Source organism: Coregonus lavaretus (genome assembly GCF_964263955.1).
Source record: "Coregonus lavaretus genome assembly, chromosome: 24".
Lineage (NCBI taxonomy): Eukaryota > Metazoa > Chordata > Actinopteri > Salmoniformes > Salmonidae > Coregonus > Coregonus lavaretus.
Genome location: NC_140011.1, coordinates 8,035,469 through 8,052,791, shown reverse-complemented (window position 1 = coordinate 8,052,791; position 17,323 = coordinate 8,035,469). Strand labels below are relative to the sequence as shown.

The 17,323-nt window shown below is 45.3% G+C and overlaps 1 protein-coding gene across 2 annotated transcripts in view; it reads right to left on the bottom strand.

The window, feature by feature from the left end:
- LOC311100031 (F-BAR domain only protein 2-like) overlaps positions 1 to 17,323 on the bottom strand; it is a 93,893-nt gene that overhangs the window by 45,469 nt on the left and 31,101 nt on the right. For both annotated transcript variants that reach the window (XM_084140764.1, XM_084140765.1), the window contains exons 3-8: positions 14,530 to 14,604; positions 13,964 to 14,105; positions 12,492 to 12,644; positions 11,833 to 11,937; positions 8,277 to 8,375; positions 1,916 to 2,012 (exon numbers count right to left, since the gene is read on the bottom strand). In XM_084140764.1, coding sequence (XP_083996890.1) covers positions 1,916 to 2,012; positions 8,277 to 8,375; positions 11,833 to 11,937; positions 12,492 to 12,644; positions 13,964 to 14,105; positions 14,530 to 14,604 — 671 coding nt within the window. The remainder of the gene's footprint in view (positions 1 to 1,915; positions 2,013 to 8,276; positions 8,376 to 11,832; positions 11,938 to 12,491; positions 12,645 to 13,963; positions 14,106 to 14,529; positions 14,605 to 17,323) is intronic.

The window sequence follows — 17,323 nt, the reverse complement described above, 5'->3', positions numbered from 1 at the left end:
TCAAGAACATGCGCTGACCAGCTGGCAAGTGTCTTCACTGACATTTTCAACCTCTCCCTGACCCAGTCTGTAACACCTACATGTTTCAAGCAGACCACCATAGTCCCTGTGCCCAAGAATGCCAAGGTAACCTGTCTGTAAGTCGCTCTGGATAAGAGCGTCTGCTAAATGACTAAAATGTAAATGTAAATGACTATCGCTCCGTAGCACTCACATCTGTAGCCATGAAATGCTTTGAAAGGCTGGTCATGGCTCACATCAACACAATCATCCCAGACACCCTGGACCCACTCCAATTTGCATACCGCCCCAAAAGATTGACAGATGACGCAATCTCTATTGCACTCCACACTGCCCTCTCCCACCTGGACTAGAGGAACACCTATGTGAGAATGCTGTTCAACACTATAGTAGCTTCCAAGCTCATCACTAAGCTCAGGATCCTAGGACTGAACACCTCCCTTCATAACTGGATCCTGGACTTCCTGACGGGCCGCCCCCAAGTGGTGAGGGTAGGCTGCGTACGACTCCAACACTGTTACAGGCTTTGGTTTTTCCATTTATGTTTTGGAGGATGGACTTTAGCACGTATAGCTCGTTAGCACGTAGGGCGCACCGATTGGTCACCTCGTTAGTCATTATGTGTTACACCTGTGCTGGTTGCCATCTCATTTGTGGGAAGGTGTTTCACCTGTGCAGGCCCAGGTGCTATTTAAGAGTGGCTGGCCCAGTGCTCCAGTTGTCTTGAGAGATGCGGAGGGTTAACAGATGACTCTCCCTATTTTGATTTCTAGACAAACCTTCATCTCATTTCGTTTTGCTCCACCTTTTTGGTTTGCTTCCTGTCTTTTAGTTTGGTGTGGGTTTTTCTTTTGGTTTGCCTTTACTTAGGCAAATTTAGTCGGCGCTCATGGTGGGTGTCTTTTAGGTCCCAGTTGTTGTTGCTATGCAACTTTCAGTGGTCACCCCCACGAGTGTCTTTTAGAATCCCTCCTAAAACCCCACCTGTTTCATTTTGGTTGTTGTCAGTGACTCTTTGTTAGTTCCCTCTTCTTTTTGAGCGACACTAGGACATTGCCAGGACAACAACCTCTCCCTCAACATCAGCAAGACAAAAGGAGCTGATCGTGGACTACAGGAAACCGAGGGCCGTGCACGCCCCCATCCACATTGACGGGGCTGTAGTGCTTCAAGTTCCTCTGTGTCCACATCACTAAGGAATTAACATGGTCCACACACACCAACACAGTCGTGAAGAAGGCACGACCACGCCTCTTCCCTCAGGAGGCTGAAAAGATCCTCAAAAAGTTCTACAGCTGCACCATTGAGAGCATTTTGACTGGCTGCATCACCGCTTGGTATGGCAACCGCTTGGCTTATGACTGCAAGGCGCCAGATAGGGTAGTGCATACGGCCCAGTACAGAGGAAGGCCCTAAAAACACTCCAGCCATCCAAGTCAGACTGTTCTCTCTACTATTGCACGGCAAGCGGTATCGATGCACCAAGTCTAGAACCTGAACAGTTTCAACCCTAATGACATAACACTGCTAAATAGATAACCGAATAGCTATCCGGACTATCTGCATCCACTCCTTTGGCTCATCATATATGCTGCTGCTTATTATCTATCCTGCTGCCTAGTGACTTTACCCACCTATATGTACATATCTCCCGGTTTGCATGGTGTCACATGCTAAGTGAAATATCTACCTACCTACCTTTACAGCAGATGACATCTATTGAGTCAGATGGCCTTTTACAACCTCTCATTACTGCTCTCATTGGCTAACCCTCTCTCATAGGCCCCTACCCATCTTAAAGACAGGAAGTCACTTTCAAGGAAGTGGCCTCTAAGAAATTGACACGTGTTTTTCCTATCATTGCAGGTGTGTCTGTGCATGTGGGGCATCTTACCTGGTCTCTCTTTGCCCGTTCCTTTACTCTCAGCCAGTTTCTGTATCAAACCCTCCACAGAGGTGTTCTCCATGTTCCCCAAAAACTCTGTATGGACCTGTAGAGGGACAACACAACAAACATAGGGTCAAGACGTGCACTTCGTTGACAGGTTGAGTAAGTTAGAGTTTTGTCCCCAAATTTCTATTATACACTGCTCAAAAAAAATAAAGGGAACACTAAAATAACACATCCTAGATCTGAATGAATGAAATCATCTTATTAAATACTTTTTTCTTTACATAGTTGAATGTGCTGACAACAAAATCACACAAAAATGATCAATGGAAATCTAATTTATCAACCCATGGAGGTCTGGATTTGGAGTCACCCTCAAAATTAAAGTGGAAAACCACACTACAGGCTGATCCAACTTTGATGTAATGTCCTTAAAACAAGTCAAAATGAGGCTCAGTAGTGTGTGTGGCCTCCACGTGCCTGTATGACCTCCTTACAACGCCTGGGCATGCTCCTGATGAGGTGGCGGATGGTCTCCTGAGGAATCTCCTCCCAGACCTGGACTACAGCATCCGCCAACTCCTGGACAGTCTGTGGTGCAACGTGGCATTGGTGGATGGAGCGAGACATGATGTCCCAAATGTGCTCAATTGGATTCAGGTCTGGGGAACGGGCGGGCCAGTCCATAGCATCAATGCCTTCCTCTTGCAGGAACTGCTGACACACTCCAGCCACATGAGGTCTAGCATTGTCTTGCATTAGGAGGAACCCAGGGCCAACCGCACCAGCATATGGTCTCACAAGGGGTCTGAGGATCTCATCTCGGTACCTAATGGCAGTCAGGCTACCTCTGGTGAGCACATGGAGGGCTGTGCGGCCCCCCAAAGAAATGCCACCCCACACCATGACTGACCCACCGCCAAACCGGTCATGCTGGAGGATGTTGCAGGCAGCAGAACGTTCTCCACGGCGTCTTCAGACTCTGTCACGTCTGTCACATGTGCTCAGTGTGAACCTGCTTTCATCTGTGAAGAGCACAGGGCGCCAGTGGCGAATTTGCCAATCTTGGTGTTCTCTGGCAAATGCCAAACGTCCTACACGGTGTTGGGCTGTAAGCACAACCCCCACCTGTGGACGTCGGGCCCTCATACCACCCTCATGGAGTCTGTTTCTGACCGTTTGAGCAGACACATGCACATTTGTGGCCTGCTGGAGGTCATTTTGCAGGGCTCTGGCAGTGCTCCTCCTGCTCCTCCTTGCACAGAGGCGGAGGTAGCAGTCCTGCTGCTGGGTTGTTGCCCTCCTACGGCCTCCTCCATGTCTCCTGATGTACTGGCCTGTCTCCTGGTAGCGCCTCCATGCTCTGGACACTACGCTGACAGACACAGCAAACCTTCTTGCCACAGCTCGCATTGATGTGCCATCCTGGATGAGCTGCACTACCTGAGCCACTTGTGTGGGTTGTAGACTCCATCTCATGCTACCACTAGAGTGAAAGCACCGCCAGCATTCAAAAGTGACCAAAACATCAGCCAGGAAGCATAGGAACTGAGAAGTGGTCTGTGGTCACCACCTGCAAAACCAGTCCTTTATTGGGGGTGTCTTGCTAATTGCCTATAATTTCCACCTGTTGTCTATTCCATTTGCACAACAGCATGTGAAATGTATTGTCAATCAGTGTTGCTTCCTAAGTGGACAGTTTGATTTCAAAGAAGTGTGATTGACTTGGAGTTACATTGTGTTGTTTAAGTGTTCCCTTAATTTTTTTGAGCAGTGTATATATATATATAACTTGTTTAGTTTATGGTTAGTGAATGCCATAATGTAGTTATTTTGTGAGATACTTCTCCTTATTAGCTGAAATCAAATTTTTTCAAAGCCATTTTAGCTGTCAACCTAGCTGTTCGGTCCGAACAGATTCACAAATCATGGGAATTTGTTGCGCTATGCAGAACGTTGTCTTCCTCCAAGGCACGTGTTGCTCGGCAACCCCCCTGAACAGGCCTGCTCCCTCTCTTGATAAAGCCAGTGTAAGAAATGTGCTAACAAACGTTTGTGCTATGAAACTAAAATACCGCACACTGACCCAAAAAAAGGAATTTGCTAGTTTCATGATAGTGTTAGACAAAGCAAGGAAAGTGAACTTCAAAACGTGATGTAGTTTTATTGGAATTTGCAGCTGTTGTTGGTAAGTAATGAATCTGCTAGCTTCTGATATGACTTACTGAATCTTTATCTTGGAGTTTGTACTTTTGGGACTATTCCATTGGTTCCATTGTACAGGGCAAACTAAATCAAGCTCAGCTCAAGTATTTTCACATGTAATTGACCCTGGTATGGCATCAATCCAGTTAGGATTACATTAATAAAGGAATAAAGAACTTGAAGAACTGAATGCAGAGTGACAGACACTTGGAATAAGACACACTTGCATGGGTGTTCACTGAGTCCACTGAGGGCTCACTCTGTGGTAGTAGTAACACTGGGAGGTACTGGTGCAAGAAAAAGAAAAAAAATGGGGCAGTGTATGTGTGGGTGCATGACAGAGAGTGTGTGTGCCTATATCTGTATGTTTGTGATAGTCATGTGTGAGACAGAGAGAAAGGGGGGAGAGTGTGTGTGTGTGTGTGTGTGTGTGTGTGTGTGTGTGTGTGTGTGTGTGTGTGTGTGTGTGTATTTGCTGTGTGGTGTGTGATGGCTTATGTTGTGTGATGGCTTATGTTGTGTGTGACAGCTCGTGTCCTTGGGGACCGCTCTCTGGGTGTCTCTGGTTTTAGAATGCTCAGAAGGAGTGACACATACAATATGGCTCTGTGCTTTTCACTGTATACTCCCTCTAAAAGACTGTACTACCCAGCATTTGCTTCAATCTCTGTTTCAAAAAATAAAAAACATCTCTGTACAATGTGTCTCAATGGTCTGTGGAGACTGGCTTACATAATACATGTTGGTATGGTTTTGTTGTGTCGGTAGATTTGTTGTTGACAGAGCAGTCTCCTGATGCCCTCTGGGTGCTATCACAGGAAGGATGGTGTTTGTTTGTTTGTTTTGGATGTCAGTGTGTGTGTGTGTGTGTGTGGATGTCAGTGGTTTGTGTGTGTGCCTGTGTGTCGGGGGAAGGGTAAAAGGACCAGATAGTCCCTGTTCGTCATCTGACTGACTGTGCCATCTCGCCAAACGATTCAGATGTGCGTGATACTGTAAGCACAACAGAGTCCCTCCATCCACTATCATGAACAAACATACACGCTGCCCCCCCCCCTTCCCTCCCCTCCTGAGCCCCTCCGGCGAGGCGGAGTGCATTAGCCCCCTGTGCCCTCGCGGGGGGGTTGGGCGTAGGGGAGGCCGTGGCGAGGTCGAATGCTCACTCCAGCACACGCGATCTGTCAGGTGCTGCAGCCCTGCCGCTCGCTGTGTGCTGCTGCCATAAGGAAATGCACTAATGTCATCACCTGCGTCTCCCACACACACACACACACACACACACACACAGAACCCCCCTCCAACCCCTCTGTACCGCCAGTGATTTTTCACACATGCACAAACAAAACACACATCCGCACTCAAGGGCACTTCCCTCACACACAAATGCTTGCATACAAATACAAACATTGCACGCACAACAAACACACTACACACACACTTGCTCTCCTGTGACTCTGCACAGCACGCAGGCATATCGTTGTAAAAATATGAACCCGAATAAACACGCAGTAGTAATGAAGTAGTACCAAATATTACTTTTAGTTATATTGTCCACATATAAATGAATAAGTGAATAAATAATCGTACATGCCACTTAGCAGAGGCTTTTATCCCAAAGAAAATGACATATGGGTGGTCCCAGGAATCAAACCCAATATCTTGGCATTGCAAGCAGCATGCTCTACCAACTGAGCTACAGAGGACCACCTTCTCCTCTCAAACCACATTGTACCCTGTGGCCTCACATCCCCTCTCTACTTCCTCCCTTCTTCCCTCCTCTTTTCCCATGCAGTGGTCTTCCGTGGTTCTATTTAAGTCCAGAGAGTAGAGGGCTGAGACATGCAGACTGCCATGCCACTGTTTAGACCCCAGGTTAACACCAGGCTAGCCAGTGTGCCAAACAGCCAAGCTGGGGCTGTCTGCATGTCGGTAGACATTGGGGTCACCTGGCCAGTTAATGTGTGTGTGTGTGTGTGTGTTTGAGTCACTAGACCGTATGAATTATTTAAGTGTGTTGATGTGCTTGGAAAATATGGATTGTTTAAGAGTACTTGACCATGTGTGTGGACAGTGCCATGTCCATTTGCGTGTGCAGAGGTGTCATGCCCATAGGGGCCACAAGGGCATGTCCCATTTGCCCTGTTTTAAAAAATGTCCGATGTTAAATTAATTACTAAAATTCATTTTTAAGCCCACGTTTTATCATAATTATTTATAAAAACATCTGTCAGTGGTATCTTTGAGGGGGCACACTAGACCAGGCAAAAGGTACCCCCCCCAATTCTCCCTAGTAAGTAGTTCCTTCCAAAGTGCACAACGGAGCAAAGAGACACAGCGTTTGATTTTATTTTAGCTGCCGGTGATGGGTAGGATTCACAGGCGGTATGTTTGTAACTTCATTTGATCAAGCTATGCAGCCTACTGATTCCTTCTTGATGAATAAATAAAACATTTTTTTTTTTGCTGTTTCTCTGTAATACTAGCCACCTAGCAATTTTATGAAGTTGGCTTTAGCTAGCCAGCTAGACTGGGAACCTATCTCCCAACCTCATAACTAGCTACCAAACCATTTCAGGCTATCAATCAAGTTAGAGTAGCTTGTCTATCTATCGTAGCTGGCATGCCTGCTGAAAATGTTGCTATACTTTAGAAAAGCAAGCAATTATAAAAGTAATAAGACTCACATTCCTTTCACTCTTTTACCCAGATTTTAGCAGAGAAGCATTTTTTAAATGTTTTTAAAGCACCAGTCAAGAGGATACAGACCGCTCAAGAGGTATGCTTAGATATGCAGAAATATACTTGGTTTAGAAGTCAATGGGGCGCCTTATGATAATATCATGATATTTCTGGATTAATTATGATACCCTGATATGTGCCTGTGTTGATGATGTATGTTATGATCCCATGTACTGTGTTGTCATTTGGATGTAATATCATAGGCATGTTAATGCAGTATATTGAGATGTGTGATTTACAACAGTCAGAATGACACCCTCATTGAAATGACAATTGAACAGATAAAGAGGTATGCTTAGATAACTTATGCAAAAACTATATATATATTTCTTTACAAGGAATTCAGCATAAAATATTATGGCTCTAGATTGCAGGAAAAAGCATTTTCCATCCCCACGCACTTTGTGCCCCCTCTAAAATAATGGGTGCATGACGCCCCTGTGCGGGTGTACAGTATATTGACAGTATGTATATTTGTTTGTCTATAGTGCTGGTAAAGTAAGTGTACTGTATGCGTGCGTGTTTGAGTGTCTGTGGTCTAACTGATGACGCAGTATCTTGCACGATTAGTGGCCACATTCTCCCTCCCTTCCTCCGATCCCACCTCTCCCCCTCCCCTCCATCCCTCCAACTTGGTAATGGTGCTCGATTGCTCACACAGCCTGGTTTAAAGGGTATTCATCACGGAATCACAATTACTTGGGCTGCCTGCGCGTAATTTCCCAGCTGTTTGGAATAGCACTCACCCACCTTTAGGCTCTATTGTAATTAAGCCCAGCCTAGCCAGGCTAACACAGACAGGCAACTTTGTCTTTCTCCTGTTCAAATGCATTGTAAGACTGGAGCTTTAGGGTAGAGTGGGGCTGTGGCTCCCCCTGTGGACACTTCTGGGACTGCAGCAGCAACAGCCACTACACAGTACAAACACAGTGGAGCGGAGTTTCTTTTTGAGTTGTCTATTCCGTCAAGTAGTAAAACCTCTAGAATTTCTTTAACAATATCTACCACAGAAGATAAACCTTTGAGATGTTCAAAAAAAGGGTGATGACATGATGTTGTAATTGGAATGATCAACATTGTAATTATCACTGATTCAGTACTATATGTACAGTAAAATAATCACACTTCGTAAGATCAGAGTGAGATGCCTAGTACAGTTGGCATGCCGTGCCTCTGGTTGCATGTTGAAGGTGTTTTAGATTGGTTGAGAGGGAGTTTTGATCAGTTTTTAATTGGTTGGTATAAACCGCTGAATGGAAGGCTTCCTGGTTCTCAGTTAAACGATTAGAGTGATCAAAGACTCCACTAATTCATCTGACACACAGTGAACCCACTGAGCAAGGGGACAGGACACAAACCCAACCCCGCCCACAGGAATGTGTGTGTGTAAATGCACGTATGTGTGTGCGTGTTGACTCACCTCTCCGATCTGAACGTGTGTCTCGTCAACAGATTGTGCGTACGACTGAATGATATCCTTCATGTGAACGATGTGGCTCTCCTCGATGTCCTGAAATTTCTTGAACACAGAAAGAAAAACACAAAGGAGTAAATATGCAAATCAGCCACTTACACTTAGGTGTACCTAAACTACAGGAAAAAAAATATGCCAGTAGAAGAGTTAGGACCCAGAGTTTTCCCTGACCTTTGACCTGATCAGGAAAAACAGCCCCAGTGGAAGTGTTTTTTTTTTTTTTTATATCCATCTTGCGCAAGGCGTCTATCACATCACACGTAGAAAATTGTTGAAATGAAAACAAAGATTCACTAGAGGCTGGGTGATGGGGCAGGCAGTCCATTGGAGTAAATATGCAGTTACCTGCAGCTTAACGAGATACTTCAGGATTTTGGCAATGAGGCCCTTTATATACTTCCCCATAGTCATATGAACTTGTGGATACCAATTTATGTCTCAGTGTCCAGTATGAAGGAAGTTAGAGGTAGTTTCACGAGCCAATGCTAACTAGAGTTAGCGCAATGACTGGAGACCTCAAACTTCCTTCACACTGGACACATAAAAATGGTATCCAAGAGCTCATCTGACTTTCAAAATACAGCCGGTATAATATAATGAATTTTGACTATATCAACAATGGGACTAATGAAACAAATACCAAAATATCGTTTTTGGGTGGAATTGTCCTTTAAGCTGCAGGTCCAGTTGTCTACCTGCCCCTCTCCCAGCCTCTAGTGAATCTTTATTTTCATTTCAACAACTTTCTATTTGTGATGTGTTAGACGCCTTGCGAAAGATGGACGTAAAAAGAATCTGATTGGGCTGATTTACTTGATCATTTCTTGCTTTAGCTTTCTGCTCCTCTGATCGCAGAATCTTTAACACATATTTTTAACCGTACAATTATTTCAGGTACCATCCCTTGGGTCTGCAAATATATATACACTCCCCCCTTCAGAAAGGTGGTGACCCGTGTGACCTAAATAATTATCGCCCCATTTCCAAACTGTCTTGCCTAGCAAAAATTATAGAATCCTTGGTAAATACTAAACTTAATTCTATTTATCTACGAAATATATACTAAATATACACCAGTCAGGTTTCAGACCAGGTCATATAACCATTTCTGCTACTTCTTTGATTTCAAATTATGTTCTTAATTGTTTGGATAAGAAGAAACACTGTGCGACCCTTTTTATTGGCCTCTCTAAAGCCTTCGACACTGTGGACTACTCATTACTTATTCAGAGGCTTTCATCAATTGGCCTGGACCTGACTGTGTGTAGCTGGTTTGAAAATTATTTTAAAAGGACAGAACACAGTGTGTATTTACTGGTGGTGTTAAAATCAGGTTTTCTGGACATAACAAAGGGTATTCCACAGGGATCGATTCTTGGTCAGATTCATTTCACTATTTACATGAACAATATTGGTTTATCTGTAAAAAAAACTAACTTTCACTTGTATGCAGATGACAATGTGGTGTATACTATTGCCCCCACAGCTGATCAGGCTATATCAGAGCTTCAATAAGCCTTTATTGCCCTGCAGAAAGCAGGTATATTTAAAGACTAGTATATTGATGCGTTGCACACTCAATGTCTATAAAGCACTCTTGCATAAACTTCGGCCATACCTTACCTCATGTTAACCTTCAGACGTATAAGTTACCAGACCCGAACTCAGGGATGGCTAACCCTGGAGATCCATTCAATCTCCACCGAGTGAAGTAAATCTGCTTTTAGTTTTTTTTGCGCCTCTCGTGTGGAATGAATTCCAAAACTCCTTAAAGTTGGTGGAACTGGTGCCTCTAAAGCAATTCAGGCAGCTGTTAGAGGGCCTTTTTACTGAAGAATGTGTTTGTTTCATACGATTGTGTTTTGCTTTTCGTGTTTGCTTTCCATGTATTGTGTAATTGATGTGTATATAGATAGGCTACGTAGCCTATAGTGTAATTGTTGTTTATTGATGTGTTGATGCAGGGCTCATCTGCAAAAGAGGCCGTGGTCTCAGCATGACTCCCTGCTTAAATAAAGGTTAAAAAAAATAAAGGAAACACCAACATAAAGTGTCTTAGTAGGGCGTTAGGTCACCACGGGCCACCAGAACAGCATCAATGTGCCTTGGTGTGCATGTGTGTAGCTTATAGATAACCTATATAACTAAGACACATATTTTTTCCTGGTCAGGCCAGGTCAGGAAAAACTCTGGGCTCTGTCACGGGTTACGAAAAGAGGAATTCAAAGAGTATGTGTACAACAGAACATGTGCACCGTGTCCAATGCAGGAAACACCGCGCAGGAGGATTACTCTTGGATTCATAAAAACACATGCATACATTTCCCTAAAGACTTCCTCTTTGTGCCCTGGCCACTTCCTTCTTGTGTGTGTTGTCTCTATTTGGGTGGTCTGGAAACGAAGGCACACCAACACAGATCCCCCTGGAGCACAAGGTGCCAATTATCCAGGGTGGGCCAGCCATGAGATACACGGAGCAGGCTCATCTCTGGTCTCTGGGTTTGGAGCGGTCTCTGTGTGTGTGTGTGTGTGTGTGTGTGTGTGTGTGTGTGTGTGTGGCTGGGCTCTAAATGCTGGTGTTTACTCCCATCTAGGGCTGGCTCTGGCTGAAGAGAGTTTGGGGTAAACCGAGGAGAATGACTATAAATAATCATAAAACTGCAAATTCACAGCGTGGCTAGAGGGGAAGATGAGCGTGCATGACCGCATAAACACACACACACGCTCACAAGCTCGTAAAATGTGCACAAGCATAGATATAGGCAATTTCATATTCTCTCACACACACACACATCCATGATTGCGCCAGCAAACACTACCACATTTAGTGGACACACACACAAACACATGACACACAGAGTTCATTCACAGATGAGCACACATGCATAAACCCCCAGCATTCACGTCAGCCTCCAGACACACTCAGACAGAGTCAGACAGACAGATAAGAGCCACAAACCCGAAACACACACATGCAAGTGACGTCACAGAACACATGTGCCCGCGCCGTGCTTCTAAGTCATGTGAACGTGTTGAATTTGAGATGAGCCGTAGACTGTGATCTTAGGAAGCAGAGCTGTCCTGCTGTTTTCTCTGGGGGAAAACAGAAACGCTCCCCTAACTCAAACCAGTTTGGCTGTGTGGCTCGCTGCGGTGCAGGAGTATATGGAGGGCCAAATTCTGTTGATCTGATTTTAATTTGGAGTTTATCTAATCAGTCGTTCAGATGGTTCCAATCAGAGTTTTCCACAATGATTCCGTTAGGGAGGAAAAAACAAGCTTTAAAGATGATAAAGGGCATGGAAAGCAGAACACACACAGCACGGAATACTGAGCGGTGGACACACACACACACACACACACACACAGCGAGGCCCTTAGAACATGCACACAAAGCACATAAGAGTACAGTACACCACACACACAAAAAAAGAAACACACAACCACATTCTCCTGTGGTACTAGAAAGTGCACAGAATAACTAAATCACACAAACCCACACCTGTGCAGTTTCAGCCATCTTCTGTTCAAACTCGGACTTGGCTGTGGCGTATTTCTCCACAAGGCCCTTGTAGGCTTCTGTGGCTTTCTTGGCCTTCACTCCCGCCTGCAGAAACACAGAGAGACAGACCGACAACAGGAAAATGGCCATGTGTTCCCATGGGTCACCATCATTCCTCTATGGAGCAACAGATCTCACCAGAGCAGAGACACCAAACTAATAATAATAATAATAATAATAAGCCATTTAGCAGACGCTTTTATCCACAGCGACTTACAGTCATGCGTGCATACATTTCTTGTGTATGGGTGGTCCCGGGGATCGAACCCACTACCTTGGCGTTACAAGCGCCGTGCTCTACCAGCTGAGCTACAGAGGACCACTACAGTATGTGATTCAGAAACAGATTGGGGCAGTAAACGGATCTTCTGGCTTTACTATTACGAATGTACATAATGACAGACAGGGTTGTAAGATCTCGCTGAAATGGAGACAGAGAATGGGCTAGTGATAGGAGGTATTGGGAACCTACAGCTGCCCACTTCCGATCTTCTGTTGTCTACCCGTGATTTCCCCACCCTCCCACCTTGTCCACATCGTCTGTGTGGCTCTCTCCTAGAGTAGTTTGGTCTAGTGTACTTAAGTCTAGTGTAGTGTACCTTGTCCACTTCTCTCTGTGTGGCTCCCTCCTTGCGGAGTCTCTCCTGCTCCACAGTTTTGGCGTTGTAGTTCTCCTTGGACTTCTGTAAGGCCACCCCGGTCGTCTGGATGGTCTGTACTGCCCCATTAGTGGATGCCACTTCCTCCTTCGTCTGAACAAGACAGAGGGAGGGGTAAGACAACAACCATTAAAACAATTTCAAAACACATTCATTTTAGTGTAGCTTGAAAAGCCATTTATTGAAACCACTTAATGGCAACAAAGATCATTAAAATAGAAGAGATTGGTTAAAACCACATATTCACATGAAGAGAGAGAGAGAGATAGGCGCTGTGTGTGACACCACTTTTGTTATGCTGAAAGCACAAACACGCCTCTGCTGCTAATTCACAGTCACTGTTTCGTTAGTTAGATTGAGAACTTTCATACTGGCCCCCCCGTGGGAATCGAACCCACAACCCCGGCGTTGCAAATGCCATGCTCTACCAACTGAGCTACATCCCTGCCGGCCATTCCCTCCCCTACCCTGGACGACGCTGGGCCAATTGTGCGCCGCCCCATGGGTCTCCCGGTCGCGCCCGGCTACGACAGAGCCTGGATTCGAACCACTTAGACCACTGCGCCACTCGGGAGTCTGACTAGAGCAGGGAGAGAAGTGTGTAAAATGCATGCTTCAAACCACAGCCCTGGCACGACAGCATCGACTAGCCTGGCTACTGCAGATCAGCAGACTTTGGCAGGCTAACAGACTGATCAAACACAGCTATGCTTTGTTACTCTCTAGAGAAATGAAATGATTCATCAAAAGCAGAACCTCCTGGTTCCTTTATAAGGCTACTCTAAAGTAGTGAGATCATGTCTGCAAGCTGATCGTGGTGAGATCATTCAGGATGGGCCATTTTCTATAACAGAATCAATAAAAGCCAATAGAACTCAGAACGGGTAAACACATTACGCGTTAACTGGAAGATGGGTCAGATCCGGCTGACTCCACAAGCAGGGAGGGAAGACCGAGACTGATAAAGCTCAACAGCTACACAGTGTGGCTACTCCAGGCAGGACAGTGAATCTCCAACAGAACACACGCATTCTCTCCAGAATCAGTAGAATCACTCTACTAAAACTCTTCCCCATAGCGGTGACTGAAAGGAATCAACTTTATTGACCTTCAGAGGGTGAACATAGGTTTGTCCCCAGCAGCAGCCTACCCAGACAAACAGTACAAACACACAGGCATACAGAGCACAGGAACCAGCAAGGACAGACTAGCTGATGCCTAAAGGAACAAAGTAGAGGTCCTCTGAAGCTCAGTTGGTAAGGCATGGCTTTGGCGCTTGCAATGCCAGGATAGTGGGTTCGATTCCCGGCTCCAATCATACATTCAAAATGCATATGTATGCACATATGACAAAGTTGCTTTTGAAAAAATATATATTAGTGTGTTGTTGTGTGCAGTTCTCCATGCCATACCTTTTTGTGGACCTTGGCCTGGTCATCCACATACTTCTGCACATCTTTGATGAGCTCCTGTAGCTTCCTCACTAACTCCAGGTGGCAGCTGGCCAGCTTCTCTGTGGACGTCTTAAACACATCCCACACCGGGGCAAATGTCCTGCAGGACACGTGCACACACACTTTATTAACTGGAGTGTGTTCAGTAGAGCATTCATTCAGACTTGTCTTATCCTTAAATAGGGAGGGTTGATATGGAATACAAACTCATCCCTCTTCACCTGACCTGACTCTCTCTCTCTGTGTGTGTGTGTGTGTGTGTGTGTGTGTGTGTGTGTGTGTGTGTGTGTGTGTGTGTGTGTGTTCTTCTATCCTTGTGGGGACCTAAAATCCCCAAAGTCCCCACAAGGATAGTAAAACAAGGAAAATTCTTCTTGTGGGGACATTTCCCACATCCCCATGAGGACAAATACTATTTTAAGCTTTGGGGTTAAGGTAAGGTTTAGGGAAAATAGGATTTTGAATGGAAATTAATTTTAGGTCCCCAGAAGGATAGAAGAACATAATGTGTGTGTGTGTCTTACCCAAGCTGAGAGAAGTTGCCAGCTGACTTGGCAAGTTTGGTCATTGACCTGGCATAGACCTCTTCTATGGTAGCCCTAGAGGGACAAAACACATCACGTCATTACCTTCATCATTTTTACCTACTGAATCAGTAACATCACTCAGTATGCGTTCCAAATGGATTCCATATATAGCGCACTACTTTTGACCCTATGGTCCCTAGTCAAAAGCAGTGGACTATATAGGGAATAGGGTGCCATTTGGGATTGAGCCTCAGTCTCTTCTGAATCAGTTCAACCAATATAAATCCATCAACACAGTACTAAAAGCCCTCAAAATCTCTACCAGTTGTAATGAGTTTTAATTGAGTGACTACAACAAGTACTGTACATGTAAGCCAAAGCACAAGACAACTCCACTCCCACAAAACACACACACACGTCTGACTGCAGGCACAAAGTTGAGTGTTGGTTGGGCTTTGCTTTGACTAAGTGTGGCTCATCGAGTAGTGAGCTCTGCTCGTCACGGCCTCCTATCTAGTGTCATGTCGAAGCCTTCCCTCCCTCATCATCCCCCCGTTCTCCTGCATGGAAGTGACAGAAGTAAAAACTTAAAACGTTGGTTTAGTGGAGGCCTGAATGATGCATGTGTCATTTACTCAGGCTCCCACTGCAGTCACGTCAGCACAGGAGGAGAGGAGGGTCAGTGAGGGGGAACTAGAGCAAGCACGCATTCGCACACGTGCGGGCAGGCAGGCACGCACGTACTCAGGCAGGCACAAAGACAGAACACTAGCATGCATGAAAGCACACGCACATTCTGACTATGAGTACAACAAACACGTGTGCCAAGTTACATGCACAAGCCTTCTACCTTTTCTAACAGACAGTTAGGTTTAAGGTTTAAGGTTTATAGAATTTATTCTTGACAGGTTACCATGGTTGGTCATCCTTATCAGTCGTGGCATACTCTCTCTATATCCTCACCCCAGGAATAATAATTGTCCAGTTCCCAAATCCACAACTCAAGGCTCTCACAAAGACACACACACAGGAAATACCATGACTCCACAGAGAATAAACACACTCCAGGTGTGTAAATACCCTCTGGGCCAAGACAATTCTCCCTTCCAAAAAGCCAATTTATGCTTGATCCGAAATTGTGGTCGGAGGCTCCGTACGGATGGTGTGACGCAATTGCGGAGCCTCCGGAGGCACGCAGAGGCCAAATTAACCTCTGTACCGCATTGCCATGCGCCTCTCAAATTTTGTAACAATGCAGGGCTCAGTATAACTCTGTATTAACATGATTGGTTGATGGTAGGTGGGGTGGGAGGTCCTGTATAAACACAAACTCACGTCCATGAGAACTTCCTCCACAACAGCTCTGCGCTGCTCTGCAAAGTGCAAGAAGTATGAATGACCGGTCTTCTGCAGAGGCCGTATCACCATAAATGCTGCATGGCCAATGCAGACGTTGGATTGACCGTGCAGCGCCTTTGACTCACACAGACCTGCCTGCACCCCTCCACTCCAAACTCAAACACTCAAACTCAAAGTTGCTGACCAAACCTCTTTCAAATCTATTTATCTTTGACTTATACACTGATTGTACAAAACATTAAAGACACCTGCTCTTTCCTTGACGTAGACTAACCAGGTGAAAGCTATGATCCCTTATTGATGTCACTTGTTAAATCCACTTCAAATCAGTGTAGATGAAGGTGGAGGAGACAGGTAAAAGAAGGATTTTAATGCCTTGAGACAATTGAGACATAGATTGTGTATTTGTGCCATTCCGAAGTTGAATGGGCAAGACTAAATATTTAAGTGCCTTTGAACGGAGTATGGTAGTAGGTGCCAGGCGCACCGGTTTGTGTCAAGAACTGCAACGCTGCTGGGTTTTTCACGCTCAACAGTTTCCAGTGTGTATCAAGAATGATCCACCACCCAAAGAATATCCAGCCAACTTGGCACAACTGTGGGAAGCATTAGAGTCAACATAGGCCAGCATCCCTGTGGAACGCTTTCAACACCTTGTAGAGTCCATGCCCCGACGAATTAAGGCTGTTCTGATGGCAAAAGGGGGGTTGCAACTCAATATTAGGAAGTCGGTCCTTAAAGTTTTGTACACTCAATGAACAGATAGATACAAGTGAACAACTCCCTGCAGGACGAATATTGGTTCTGTGTTTGAGAGGCCTGGGATACAGGCCACAGTCATTGTAGCAGGCTATCTCTTTACACAATTCGGTGCATGTTTGTGTCTGGCCACCAGAGGGAGCCACAGTGTAGTGTTCCTGAGAGATATGAGAGACATCCTCAATGGAACAGTTGCAGAAAACCCAGATCCAATCACATGTCAAGACTGATACTGATGGGTAGGTAGGTGTGCAAGATGAGTTTCAGTTACACAGAGGAGTAAAGATATAGCATAGGCTTAATCCTGAGATGTAGGCTAGTAAGCTACCCGTCTACACCACAGGCCGTGTCTACACTTGACACTTACATGTGACTTCTGCTATCAGAATACAAAGATCGTATTGAAAAGTCGGGTCTAGTCGCACAAAAGTCGCATTGTGGTCTGATTGTGTTCAGGTCTGGCTGACGAGGTGGTCAGGGACGCATTGTGTGCGGATTTCTACTCAGTCTGGATGCAATCAGGCTACCGAAAGTGCATAAAGTGGGTGACGTCATCAGCACTCCGCCCACAAGTCTCCAGAAAACGTGTGTTTTTGGAGCGAGGGACCTTTTCATTATAATGTTGGAGCAAATGCGTTCCTAGCGTGTGAAGAACGTGTTTGATGGCCTTATA